The following is an 11,658-nucleotide window of genomic DNA, read 5'->3' as shown; positions in this document are numbered from 1 at the left end:
TCTCCTTAGACTCACCTATTTTTACATCAAGTTATCAGAGACATCACATTACCATTATATTTCTATAACCTCAAGAGTCTGATTTAATGTATAAGTTCTTATTTTATTCATTTCCTTCTGAGGCATTCTTAAGGATCAAAGTCCTAGTGCATGCAGACTCTAAAAAAGTACATCATTGAAAAGAAACACATTTCTGATCACTACATGGAGCAACACTGAGCCAGCAGAAAACCTGCTTGTTATTGGCAACTCAAACATTTGAGCAATTGTCTGTACCTACCTTTATTAACTGACATACAAGAGTATTTTAAAACATAAAAATGTTGTTACAGGTTGAGTATCCCTAATCTAAAACCCAAAATGCTTCCAAATCTGAAATTTTTGAGCATCAACATGAGGCTAAAAGAAATGCTCTTTGGAGCATTTTGGATTTTTCGATTAAGTTGAACCAGTAAGTATAATGCAAATACTCCAAAATGCAAAAAAATCCAAAATACTTCTGGTCCCAAAGATTTCAGATAAGGGATACTCAACCAGTATAATGTATAATATAAGAATATACTTCACTGAGGCAGCAAACCACATTGCCATGTGTGTACCTATGCAACAATCTTGAATGTTCTTCATATGTACCCCAAAACCTAAAACGCAATAAAATATATAAAAAAAGAATATACTTCACTGTTAATAATGGTCAAATTTTTCCTTTTGCACATAAAAAGTATAATATAAATTGCCCTGTATTTAAGCTTATAGACTCAGTACAATCGACTCAAAGAGACTATTCAGATCCTGTTGTTCAGAAATCTCTCTGTCAAATAATTGATTTGTTTTCAGAAATGCTTTACATAGGCTGGGCACAGTGTCTCACACCTGTAATCCCAGCATTCTGGGAGGCCGAGATGGGCGGATCAGGATCACCTGAAGTCAGGAGTTTGAGACCAGCCTGACCAACAAGGCAAAACCCTGTCTCTACTAAAAATACAAAAATACACTGGGAATGGTGGTGCATGCCTGTAATCTCAGCTACTCGGGAGGCTGAGGCAGGAGAATCGCTTGAACCCAGGAGGCAGAGGTTGCAGTGAGCCAAAATCACACTGCTGCACTCCAGCCTGGGAGACAGAGTGAGACTCGGCCTAAAAAAAAAAACAAAAAACCTTTACATAGAGATTTGTATTGTCATGCCATATGTTGGTGTAGGATTCGAACTGTATCATAATAGGAACTGTCAATAGCAGCTTAGCAGGCAAACAAGCTCCACACAGCTAAAAGCAATTTTATTTGTATTGATATAAAGTAGAAAAGGCAGGAAGAATTACTCTTTGGGGTGCCAAGGCAGACAGAACACGAGGTCAGGAGTTTGAGACCGGTCTGGGCAACATAGTGAAACCCAGTCTCTACTAAAAATGCAAAAATTAGCCAGGTGTGGTGGCAGGAGCCTGTAGTCCCAGCTACTTGGGAGGCTGAGGCAGGGGAATCGCTTGAACTCAGGAGGTGGAGGCTATGGTGAGCTGAGATGGCACCGCTACACTCCATCCTGGGCAACAGAGCAAGACTCCATCTCAAATAATAATAATAATAATAAAGACAATAGTCTGTTTTCATCTCTAATGAAGTAACTGCTAGCAAACTTTTTTTTTTTTTTTTTTTGATGGAGTCTTGTTCTGTCCCTTAGGTTGGAGTGCAGTGACATGATCTCAGCTCACTGCAACCTCCGTCTCCCAGGTTCAAGCGATTGTCACGCCTCAGCCTCCTGAGTAACTGGGACTACAAGCGTGTGCCACCATGCCTGGCTAATTTTTATATTCTTAGTTTTTATAACCTTAGAGATAGGGTTTTGCCATGTTGGCCAAACTGGTCTCAAACTCCTGAGCTCAAGTGATCTGCCAACCTTGGCCTCCCAAAATGCTGGGATTACAGGTGTGAGCCACTGTATCCGGCCACATTTTAATCATTACAACTTAAACAAATGTGGAATTTCAATTTCAATTATGAAATACTTTTTAGTGACCATCAGATGAAAACCCTCCAATAACTGGTATTTTCATGAAAAGAGGCTACAAGGGATAGAGATCAATTCAGAAAAGGATTATCCTGTTCATCTCACCAGGTTGATCAGTCTTCTCATCGCATGTTCATGAGAGCAAACACATTCACAGGGATCGAATCCACCTTCTGCCATGATTACCCAGCTTGATTTTACTTGACTGTTTAAATCTATGAGGAAGGAAACAATACTATAAGTCTACTATTCAGAATTACTGTTTCTCTTGAGCTATGAAAAATTCAGATATTGTATACACATTCACAACAGTTTTATTAAACTAAGTATAGTTCATAGTTATTGCCTGTATCTATGAATTTATTATTAATCCTACATGAATTATGAATCTATACAGGTGAATTGGCTACCCCTTCTGCCATCAGCCCAATCTCCTAAAAATATGAATGTCTTCAGATGCTCTAAACTGGCCCCATCTGTGATGCTGATGATGCTAGAACCTACTCTGCTTAATTACTTATTTAACTTGATTAGTTCCAGTATGCAAACAATTTAAACCAGCTTTTACCCCCACCAAGACAGATATTTGAAAAGGTATCTAAAATGATACCAAGGTTTATGGGGGGAAATTAATGACATAGCTAAGAAAGAGCTAGGTAGATTTTGAAAAATAAAGAGAAACAACTGAGAGGTCAAGATGGAGTATTGGCAACCGTATTTCCTGTTCTGCCTAAAACAATCTTTTAAAAACTAGACAAAATACATAAAACAACTGTATTATTATTATTTTTTTTTTAATTTATTTTTTTGGGACGGAGTTTTGCTCTTGTTACCCAGGTTGGAGTGCAATGGCGCGATCTCGGCTCACCACAACCTCCGCCTCCTGGGTTCAGGCAATTCTCCTGCCTCAGCCTCCTGAGTAGCTGGGATTACAGGCAGGCGCCACCATGCCCAGCTAATTTTTTGTATTTTTAGTAGAGACGGGGTTTCACCGTGTTGACCAGGATGGTCTCGATCTCTTGACCTCGTGATCCACCCGCCTCGGCCTCCCAAAGTGCTGGGATTACAGGCTTGAGCCACCGCGCCCGGCCTTATTATTATTTTTTAGACAGAGTCTCACTCTGTCGCCCAGGCTGGAGTGCAGTGGTGCAATCTCGGCTCACCGCAACCTCTGCCTCTTGGGTTCAAGTGATTCTCCTGCCTCACCCTCCCAAGTAGCCTGGATTACAGGTGTGCACCGCGACTGGCTAATTTTTGTATTTTTAGTAGAGATAAGGTTTTGCCGTGTTGGCTAGGCTGGTCTCAAACTCCTGACCTAGGGTGATCTGACTGCCTCAGCCTCCCAAAGTGCTAGGATTATAGGTGTGAGCCACCATGCCTGGCCAGAAACAATTGTTTTTAAGACATCAAGGCCAGCCACAGTGGATCACGCCTGCAGTCACAGCACTTTGGGAGGTCGAGGCAGGAGAATCGCTTGAACCCAGGAGGCAGAGGTTCCAGTGATCCAAGATCGCACCATTGCACTATAGCCTGGGTGAAAGAGTAAGACTCCATCTGAAAAAAAAGAAATAGCCGGGCATGGCGGCATTAAGCCTGTGGTCCCAGCTACTCAGAAAGCTGAGGTGGGAGGATTGCTTAAGCCCAGGCAGTCAAGGCTGCAATAAGCCGTGATCACGCCACTGTATTCCAGCCTGGGCAACATAGTGAGTTCACATTAAAAAACAAAACAACTCTTTTCCGGTTAGCGTGGTAGGAGAAGCCATGAGCAGCAAAGTCTCTCGCCACACCCTGTACGAGGTGGTGCGGGAAGTCCTGCACGGGAACCAGCGCAAGCGCCACAAGTTCCTGGAGACGGTGGAGTTGCAGATCAGTTTGAAGAACTATGACCCCCAGAAGGACAAGCGTTTCTCGGGCACCGTCAGGCTTAAGTCCACTCCTCGCCCCAAGTTCTCTGTATGTGTCCTGGGGGACCAGCAGCACTGTGATGAGGCCAAGGCTGTGGATATCCCCCACGTGGACATCGAGGCGCTGAAAAAACTCAACAAGAATAAAAAACTGGTCAAGAAGCTGGCCAAGAAGTATGATGCATTTTTGGCCTCAGAGTCTCTGATCAAGCACATTCCACGAATCCTCGGCCCAGGCCTAAATAAGGCAGGAAAAGTTCCCCTCCCTGCTCACACACAATGAAAACATGGTGGCCAAAGTGGATGAGGTGAAGTCCACGATCAAGTTCCAAATGAAGAAGGTGTTATGTCTGGCTGTGGCTGTTGGTCACATGAAGATGACAGACAATGAGCTTGTGTATAACATTCACCTGGCTGTCAATTTCTTGGTGTCATTGCTCAAGAAAAACTGGCGGAATGTCCCGGCCTTATATATCAAGAGCACCATGGGCAAGCCCCAGCGCCTATATTAAGACACATTTGAATAAATTCTATTACCAGTCAAAAAAACAAAAAACAAAACACTGGATGCGGTGGCTCACGCCTGTAATCTCAGCACTTTGGGAGGCCAAGGTGGGTGGATCACAAGGTCAGGAGACAGAGACCATCCATGAAAACATGGTGAAACCCTGTCTCTACTAAAAATGCAAAAATTAGCTGGGCATGGTGGTAGGCACCTGTAGTCCCAGTTACTCAGGAGGCTGAGGCAGGAGAATCACTTGAACCTGGGAGGCAGAGGTTGCAGTGAGCTGAGATCGTCCAACTGCACTCTAGCCTGGGCAACAGAGGACGAGTCTGTCTCAAAAAAAAAAAGACATTGAACATGAGGTTACAAAGAACAGTGATACCAGAGATACCAGAAAGATGGAAAAACAAATGAGGTGAGTCCTGAGTCCTATCACTGGCTCAGTTTACTGCCTCGAGGAGATTCTAAGCCCAAGAGCGGGGTGAGAAAATCCAGACCAGCACAAGACAAGGATGCCCTCTCTCACCACTCCTATTCAATATAGTATTGGAAGTTCTAGCCAGAGCAATCAGGGAAGAAAAAGAAATAAAGGGTATTCAATTAGGAAAAGAGGAAGCCAAACTGTCTCTATTTGCAGACGACATGATTGTATAGTTAGAAGACCCCATCGTATCAACTCAAAATCTCCTGAAACTGATAAGCAAATTCAGCAGTCTCAGGATACAAAATTAATATGCAGAAATCACAAGCATTTCTATACACCAATAACAGAGAGCCAAATCAAAAGTGAACTCTCATTCACAATTGCTACAAAGAGAATAAAATACCTAGGAATACAACTAACAAAGGATGTAATGAACCTCTTCAAGGAGAACTATAAACCACTGCTCAATGAAGAGAGGACACGGACAGACAGAAAACATTCCATGCTCATGGTTGGGAAGAATCAACATCGTGAAAATGGCCATATTGCCCGAAGTAATTTATAGATTCAACACTATCCCCATCAAGCTTCCAATGACCTTCTTCACAGAACTGGAAAAAAACACTTCATATGGAACCAAAAGAGAGCCCGCATAGCCAAAACAATCCTAAGCAAAAAGAACAAAGCTGGAGGCATCATGCTGCCTGACTTCAAACTATACTACAAGGCCATAGTAATCAAACCAGCATGGTACTGGTTCCAAAACAGAGACATAGACCAATGGAACAGAACAGAAGCCTCAGAAGCTACACCCCACATCTACAATCATCTGATCTTTGACAAACCTGAGAAAAATAAGCAATGGGGAAAGGATTCCCTGTTTAATAACTGGTGTTGGGAAAACTGGCTAGCAAAGTGCAGAAAGCAGAAACTGGACCCCTTCCTGATACCTTACACTAAAATTAACTCCAGATGAATTAAAGATCTGAACATAAGACCTAACAGCATAAAAATCCTACAAGAAAACCTAGGCAAAAGCATTCAGGACATAAGCATAGGCAAGGACTTCAGGACTAAAACACCAAAAGCAATGGCAACAAAAGCCAAAATTGACAAATGGGATCTAATTAAACTCCAGAGCTTCTGTACAGCAAAGGAAACAATCATTAGAGAGAACAGGCAACCAAGAGAATGGGAAAAATTTTTTGCAGTCTACCCATCTGACAAAGGGCTAATATCCAGAATCTACAAAGAACTAAAACACATTTGTAAGAAAAAAACAAACAAGTCTATTCAAAAGTGGGCAAAGGATATGAACAGACACTTTACAAAAGAAGACCTCTATAAGGCCAACAAACATATGAAAAAACGCTCATCATCACTGGTGACTAGAGAAATGCAAATCAAAACCACATTGAGATACCATCTCACACCTGTTAGAATGGCAATCATTAAAAAATCTGGAGACAACAGATGCAGGAGAGGATGTGGAGAAATAGGAACACTTTTACACTGTTGGTGGGAGTGCAAATTAGTGCAACCATTGTGGTAGACAGTGTGGCGATTCCTCAAGGACGTAGAAACAGAAATACCATTTGACCCAGCAATCCCACTACTGGGTACATACCCAAAGAATGATTAATTGTTCTTATAAAGACACATGCACATGTATGTTCATTGTGGCACTGTTTATAATAGCAAAGACCTGGAACCAACCCAAATATCCATCAACAACAGACTGGATAAAGAAGATGTGGCACATATACACCATGGAATACTACACAGCTATAAAAAACAATGAGTTCGTGTCCTTCATAGGGACATGGATGAATCTGGAAACCATCATTCTCAGCAAACTGTCACAAGAACAGAAAATCAAACATGGCATGGTATCACTCATAGGCGGGTGTTGAACAATTAGAACACGTGGACACAGGAAGGGGAGCATCACACACTGCGGTCAGTTGGGGGGCACTAGGGAAGGGACAGCAGGGGGTGGGGAGGGTGGGGAGGGATAATGTGGGGAGAAGTACCAGATATAGGTGATGGGGGGAGGAAGGTAGCAAACCACCTTGCCATGTAGGTACCTATGCAACAATCCTGCATGATCTGCTGCACATTTACCCCAGAACCTAAAGTACCAAAAAAAGAAAACCCAGACAAGAGCCTAGTGGTATCCCTAAGTTGGGAAGAAGAAGCTAGAAGAATGTCTATATTAAGGAGAAACATTAAACATAGTAAAATCATCCAAATGGACTTGTAGAAATAATAGTGTCTGAGATGAAACATATACCAGATGAGTTTAACAGCACATTAGACATTACAGAAGAAAAGATTACTGAACTTGAAGACATAGTAACAGTAGCTATCAAAAGTGAAATCACAGAAAAAAGGGTGGATCAGTAGTCCCAGCTACTTGGGTGGGACGGACAAGAGGACCATTTGAGCCCAATTCAAGGCCAGCCTGAGCAACATAGTGAGAATCCATCTCTAAAAAAATAAACAAAAACATACATAGGCCATTAGTGAACTGTGGGACAAATTCAGATGGTCTACTATATGTGAACTGTGGACACATTTGTCAAAACTTAACAAATTTAAATATGCATAGTTTGTTATTTATCAATTATACCAAAAATAACAAGTTAAATTAATGATTATATACAGCATTAGTCATGGAAAACCATTTTGGTTAAAAGGTGGAATAGGCAGATCAGCAAAACAATTCATAAATTAACTTAAAAGAACTTAGTTCGTCCATTCATTCAAAAATATTTAGTGCTTGTGCTATGCCTATTAGAAATTTAAAAGTAGGTTGAGCACAGTGGCCCACACCTGTAATCCTAGCACTTTGGGAGGTTTCAAGCAACAGGATCACTTGAGCTCAGGAGTTCAAGATCAGCCCGGGCACACAGTGAGACCCTGTCTCTATAAAAACAAAAAATAAAAAAAAGAAATTTAAAAGTAAGCAAAAACTGATAGTTCTTACCCTAATGGTGTTCACATTCTAATAGTAGAAACAGATACGATCATAAATATTTTTTGAATTATAAATACAAACTGATAAATGCTATAAAAGATAAATAAAAGAGTGAAAAGGGCTGGGCGTGGTGGCTCACACCTGTAATCCCAGTACTTTGGGAGGCCGAGGCGGGCAGATCACCTGAGGTCAGGAGTTCAATACCAGCCCAACTAACATGGTGAAACCCCATCTCTACTAAAAATACAAAAATTAGCCGGGTATGGTGCACATGTCTGTAACCCCAGCTACTCGGGAGGCTGAGGCAGGAGAACTGTTTGAACCTGGGAGGAGGAGGTTGCAGTGAGCCGAGATAGTGCCACTGCACTCCAGCTTGGCAAGACGGCAAGACTCCATCTCAAAAAAAAAAAAAAAAAAAAAAAACAAAAAAAAAAAAAAAAAAAAACAAAAAAAAAAAAAAAAAAAAAAAAAAAAAAAACAACTGGAAGAACACACATCAGATTCAATATGTGAATAGCTCTGGGGAACAGGATATAACTTGGGGAAATAGAGTTTCATTGTCAATTTTTACATTTCTTTTTTTGTTGCTGTTCCCTCCCACCATTTTTACATTTCTTATGAATATGTATTTATGTATTAAGACTTCTAAAATATAAATTTTAATTTTAAAAAGCCACACATATATAACTACAAGAAGATGGCCAGAATGCATGTAGAATATAAGTCCAAGAAACTATAAAGGAAAGGACCAATAATTTTAACAATCAAAACCAGTAAGAGTTTCTATAAAACAAAAAATACGCCATAAAATGAAAAGACAACAAACTTGAAAAACCATGTACAATATCAGGGCTAGTTTCCTTAATTTACAGAGAACTCTGAAAAAAATCAGTATGAAAATGGCAACCTAGTAGAAAAGTGGGCAAAGATTACATTCAAAGGAAAATACAGAGCCACTCAGCAACTACAAAATGGAAGTGTAAACCAAAACCATCTTGCTTACACCTATCAGAAGGTTGGTAAAATTAATTCATCCAGCCAGGCGTGATAGTTCAAGCCAGTAACCCCAGGACTGTGGGAGGCCGAGGCAGGCAGATCACCTGAGCAGGAGTTCGAGACCAGCCTGGTCAACATGGCCAAACCCTGTCTCTACTAAAAATACAAAAATCAGCTGGGCAAGGTGGTGGGTGGATGCCGGTAATTCCAGCTACTCAGGAGGCTAAGGCAGGACAACTGCTTGAACCCAGGTAGTGGATGTTGCAGTAAGCTAAGATCATGCCAATTGCCAATTCACTCCAGCCTGAGCAACAGAGCAAGACTCCATCTCAAAAAAAGAACAAAAATTAGCTGGGTGTGGTGGTGTACACCTGTAATACCAGCTACTCAGGTTGAGACAGAAGAATTGCTCGAACCCAGGAGGCGGAGGTTGCAGTAAGCTGAGATTGCTCCAGTACACTCCAGCCTGGGCAACAGAGTAAGACTCCATCTCAAAAAATAACAATAATAATAATACATCCTAGTTAATCTGAATGTCCAAATTCAAACAAGTATGCAAAATTTTTGTACAGCATGTTTACTGGAATGCCATAACAGCAAAGATAAAAGAAATGCAAAGTATACTTCAGTGTTCCTATTAAATGATGCAATGAGTACATGAGATCCTATACAGCTATGAGAAAGAATAAGGAAGATTTCTACATGGAAATTTGGTAAAACAACCAACATATATTGAGATGAAATCAAGCCGCAAACAGGGCAAACCTTTCCATCTAATATCCTTCTAGATCTGCTTGCCTGAGCTAAGGGGAGAAGGGGAGGTGAGGATTGGAAGGGGAGAAGATGGAGATGCAGCCTAAGCTGGAGAGCCCCACTTTCCAGAAGGTAAGCAACACCATATGCAAACTCTACTTCACATTTTTGTCTGAGGCCACCCTGTCCACACCTTTTAAAAAAAAGGTGATTAGCTTTCACGTTAGAGAACTGATTGTACATATCCAACACAGAAAACTCTGAAAGTAAACATAACCTACGCTTATATGTAGATAAAGTTCACCGGTGAATTCCTATTTCTCAACTGTCTTTCTTTTTGAGATGGAGTCTGCTCTTATTGCCCAGCCTGGAGTGCAATGGTGATCTCAGGTCACCACAACCTCCATCTCCTGGGTTCAAGCAATTCTCCTGCCTCAGCCTCCCAAGTAGTTGGGATTATAGACGTGTACCACCACACCTGGCTAATTTTTTATTTTTAGTAGAGACAGGGTTTTACCATGTTGGTCAGGTTGGTCTCAAACTCCTGACCTCAGGTGGTCCGCCTGTCTCGGCCTCCCAAAGTGCTGNCCATCTAAAAAAAAAAAAAGTCTATTAAAACAGATTACAAAATGGCATATATATAACTAAATTTGAAAACACAGCATTAAAAAAAGCTGGAAAGAAAATGAAAAATTGCATGTATGAAACTCTGGTGGATGAAGAAGTCAAAAATTTATGGGGAAGTAGGGTTAGAACACTAGCTCTAGGTGATCCTATGGAAGTCCTTATAAGTGACAAAAAGAAATAATTACTGACATTCTGCTTATCTTAAATTGGTAATAATGGTTAATGTAATACCACCATTATCTATTGTTCTCCAGAAACTTTTTGGAATCACCCTTCCTATAATTCTACCAAGAGGCTTAATATTTTTTTTTCCTGAGGACATACCAAGTAAAATAATTTTTATTTGAGACAGAAGACTGTATATTAGGCATTTTGGTTCTTCCATCCAAGCATTTAACTCCTTTACTTTTTTTTTTTTTTTTTTTTTTAAACGGAGTCTCCTGTTGCCCAGGCTGGAGTGCAGTGGCACGATCTCTGCTCACTGCAACCTCCACCTCCCAGGTTCAAGTGATTCTCCTGCCTCAGCCTCCCAAGTAGTTGGGATTATAGACGTGTACCACCACACCTGGCTAATTTTTTATTTTTAGTAGAGACAGGGTTTTACCATGTTGGTCAGGTTGGTCTCAAACTCCTGACCTCAGGTGGTCCGCCTGTCTCGGCCTCCCAAAGTGCTGGGATTACAGGCGTGAGCCACTGTGCCCAGCCTCAACTGTCTTTTCAAACTGTGCAAAAAGGCTCAGATTATGCTGGCCTGGATATAAGCAAGTGTCAACCACAAATACTGGTCCATCCTTCCATATTTCCAATGTGTACCTCCCCAGGCCAATACTGTGTTGGTTAAAATGAAAATATATTTTACTAAGTTTTTTTTATTTAAAAAAAAATTGAGACAAGGTCTCGCTGTGTCACCAAGGCTGGAGTGCAGTGGCTCAATCACCGCTCACTGCAGCCTCAACTTGCCAGGCTCCAGCAATCCTTCCACTTCAGCCTCCCTAATAGCTGTGACTGCAGGCACCTGCCACCATGCCTGGCTAATTTTTGTATTTCTGGTAGAGATGGGGCATTGCCATGTTGCCAGGTTGGTACTGAACTCCTAAGCTCAAGCAATCCACTTGCCTTGGCCTCCCAAAGTGCTGGAATTATTGGCATGAGCCAACAAGCGTGGCCTTTTACTAAGTTTTTTTTTTGAGACAGTTTCACTCTTGTTGCCCAGGCTGGAGTGCAATGGTGTGATCTCAGCTCACCACAACCTCTGTCTCCCAGGTTCAAGTAATTCTGCTGCTTCAGCCTCCAGAGTAGCTGGGATTAACAGGCATGCGCCACTACGCCCAGCTAATTTTGTATTTTTAGTAGAAACAGGGTTTCTCCACGTTGGTCAGGCTGGTCAGGAACTCCTGACCTCAGGTGATCTGCCCACCTCGACCTCCCAAAGTGCTGGGATTACAGGCATGAGCCACAGCGCCCAGC

At 41.6% G+C, this 11,658-nt stretch overlaps 1 protein-coding gene and 1 pseudogene across 2 annotated transcripts in view; one reads left to right on the top strand and one right to left on the bottom strand.

Moving 5' to 3' along the window:
• SMIM14 (small integral membrane protein 14) overlaps positions 1 to 11,658 on the bottom strand; it is a 77,982-nt gene that overhangs the window by 25,160 nt on the left and 41,164 nt on the right. The window contains exon 2 of the mRNA XM_017527249.2: positions 2,108 to 2,217. Within this exon, the coding sequence (XP_017382738.1) occupies positions 2,108 to 2,182 (75 nt within the window). The 5' untranslated portion in view covers positions 2,183 to 2,217. The remainder of the gene's footprint in view (positions 1 to 2,107; positions 2,218 to 11,658) is intronic.
• On the top strand, positions 3,738 to 4,450 carry LOC108303433 (annotated as a pseudogene). Its single transcript, XR_001824837.2, has one exon. The product of XR_001824837.2 is annotated as a 60S ribosomal protein L10a-like (transcript).

This window comes from Cebus imitator, unplaced genomic scaffold, assembly GCF_001604975.1.
Source record: "Cebus imitator isolate Cc_AM_T3 unplaced genomic scaffold, Cebus_imitator-1.0 Scaffold47, whole genome shotgun sequence".
NCBI classification, from domain to species: Eukaryota; Metazoa; Chordata; class Mammalia; order Primates; family Cebidae; genus Cebus; species Cebus imitator.
The sequence above is the reverse complement of the archived record's forward strand: the minus strand, read 5'-3'. Positions and strand labels throughout refer to the sequence as shown.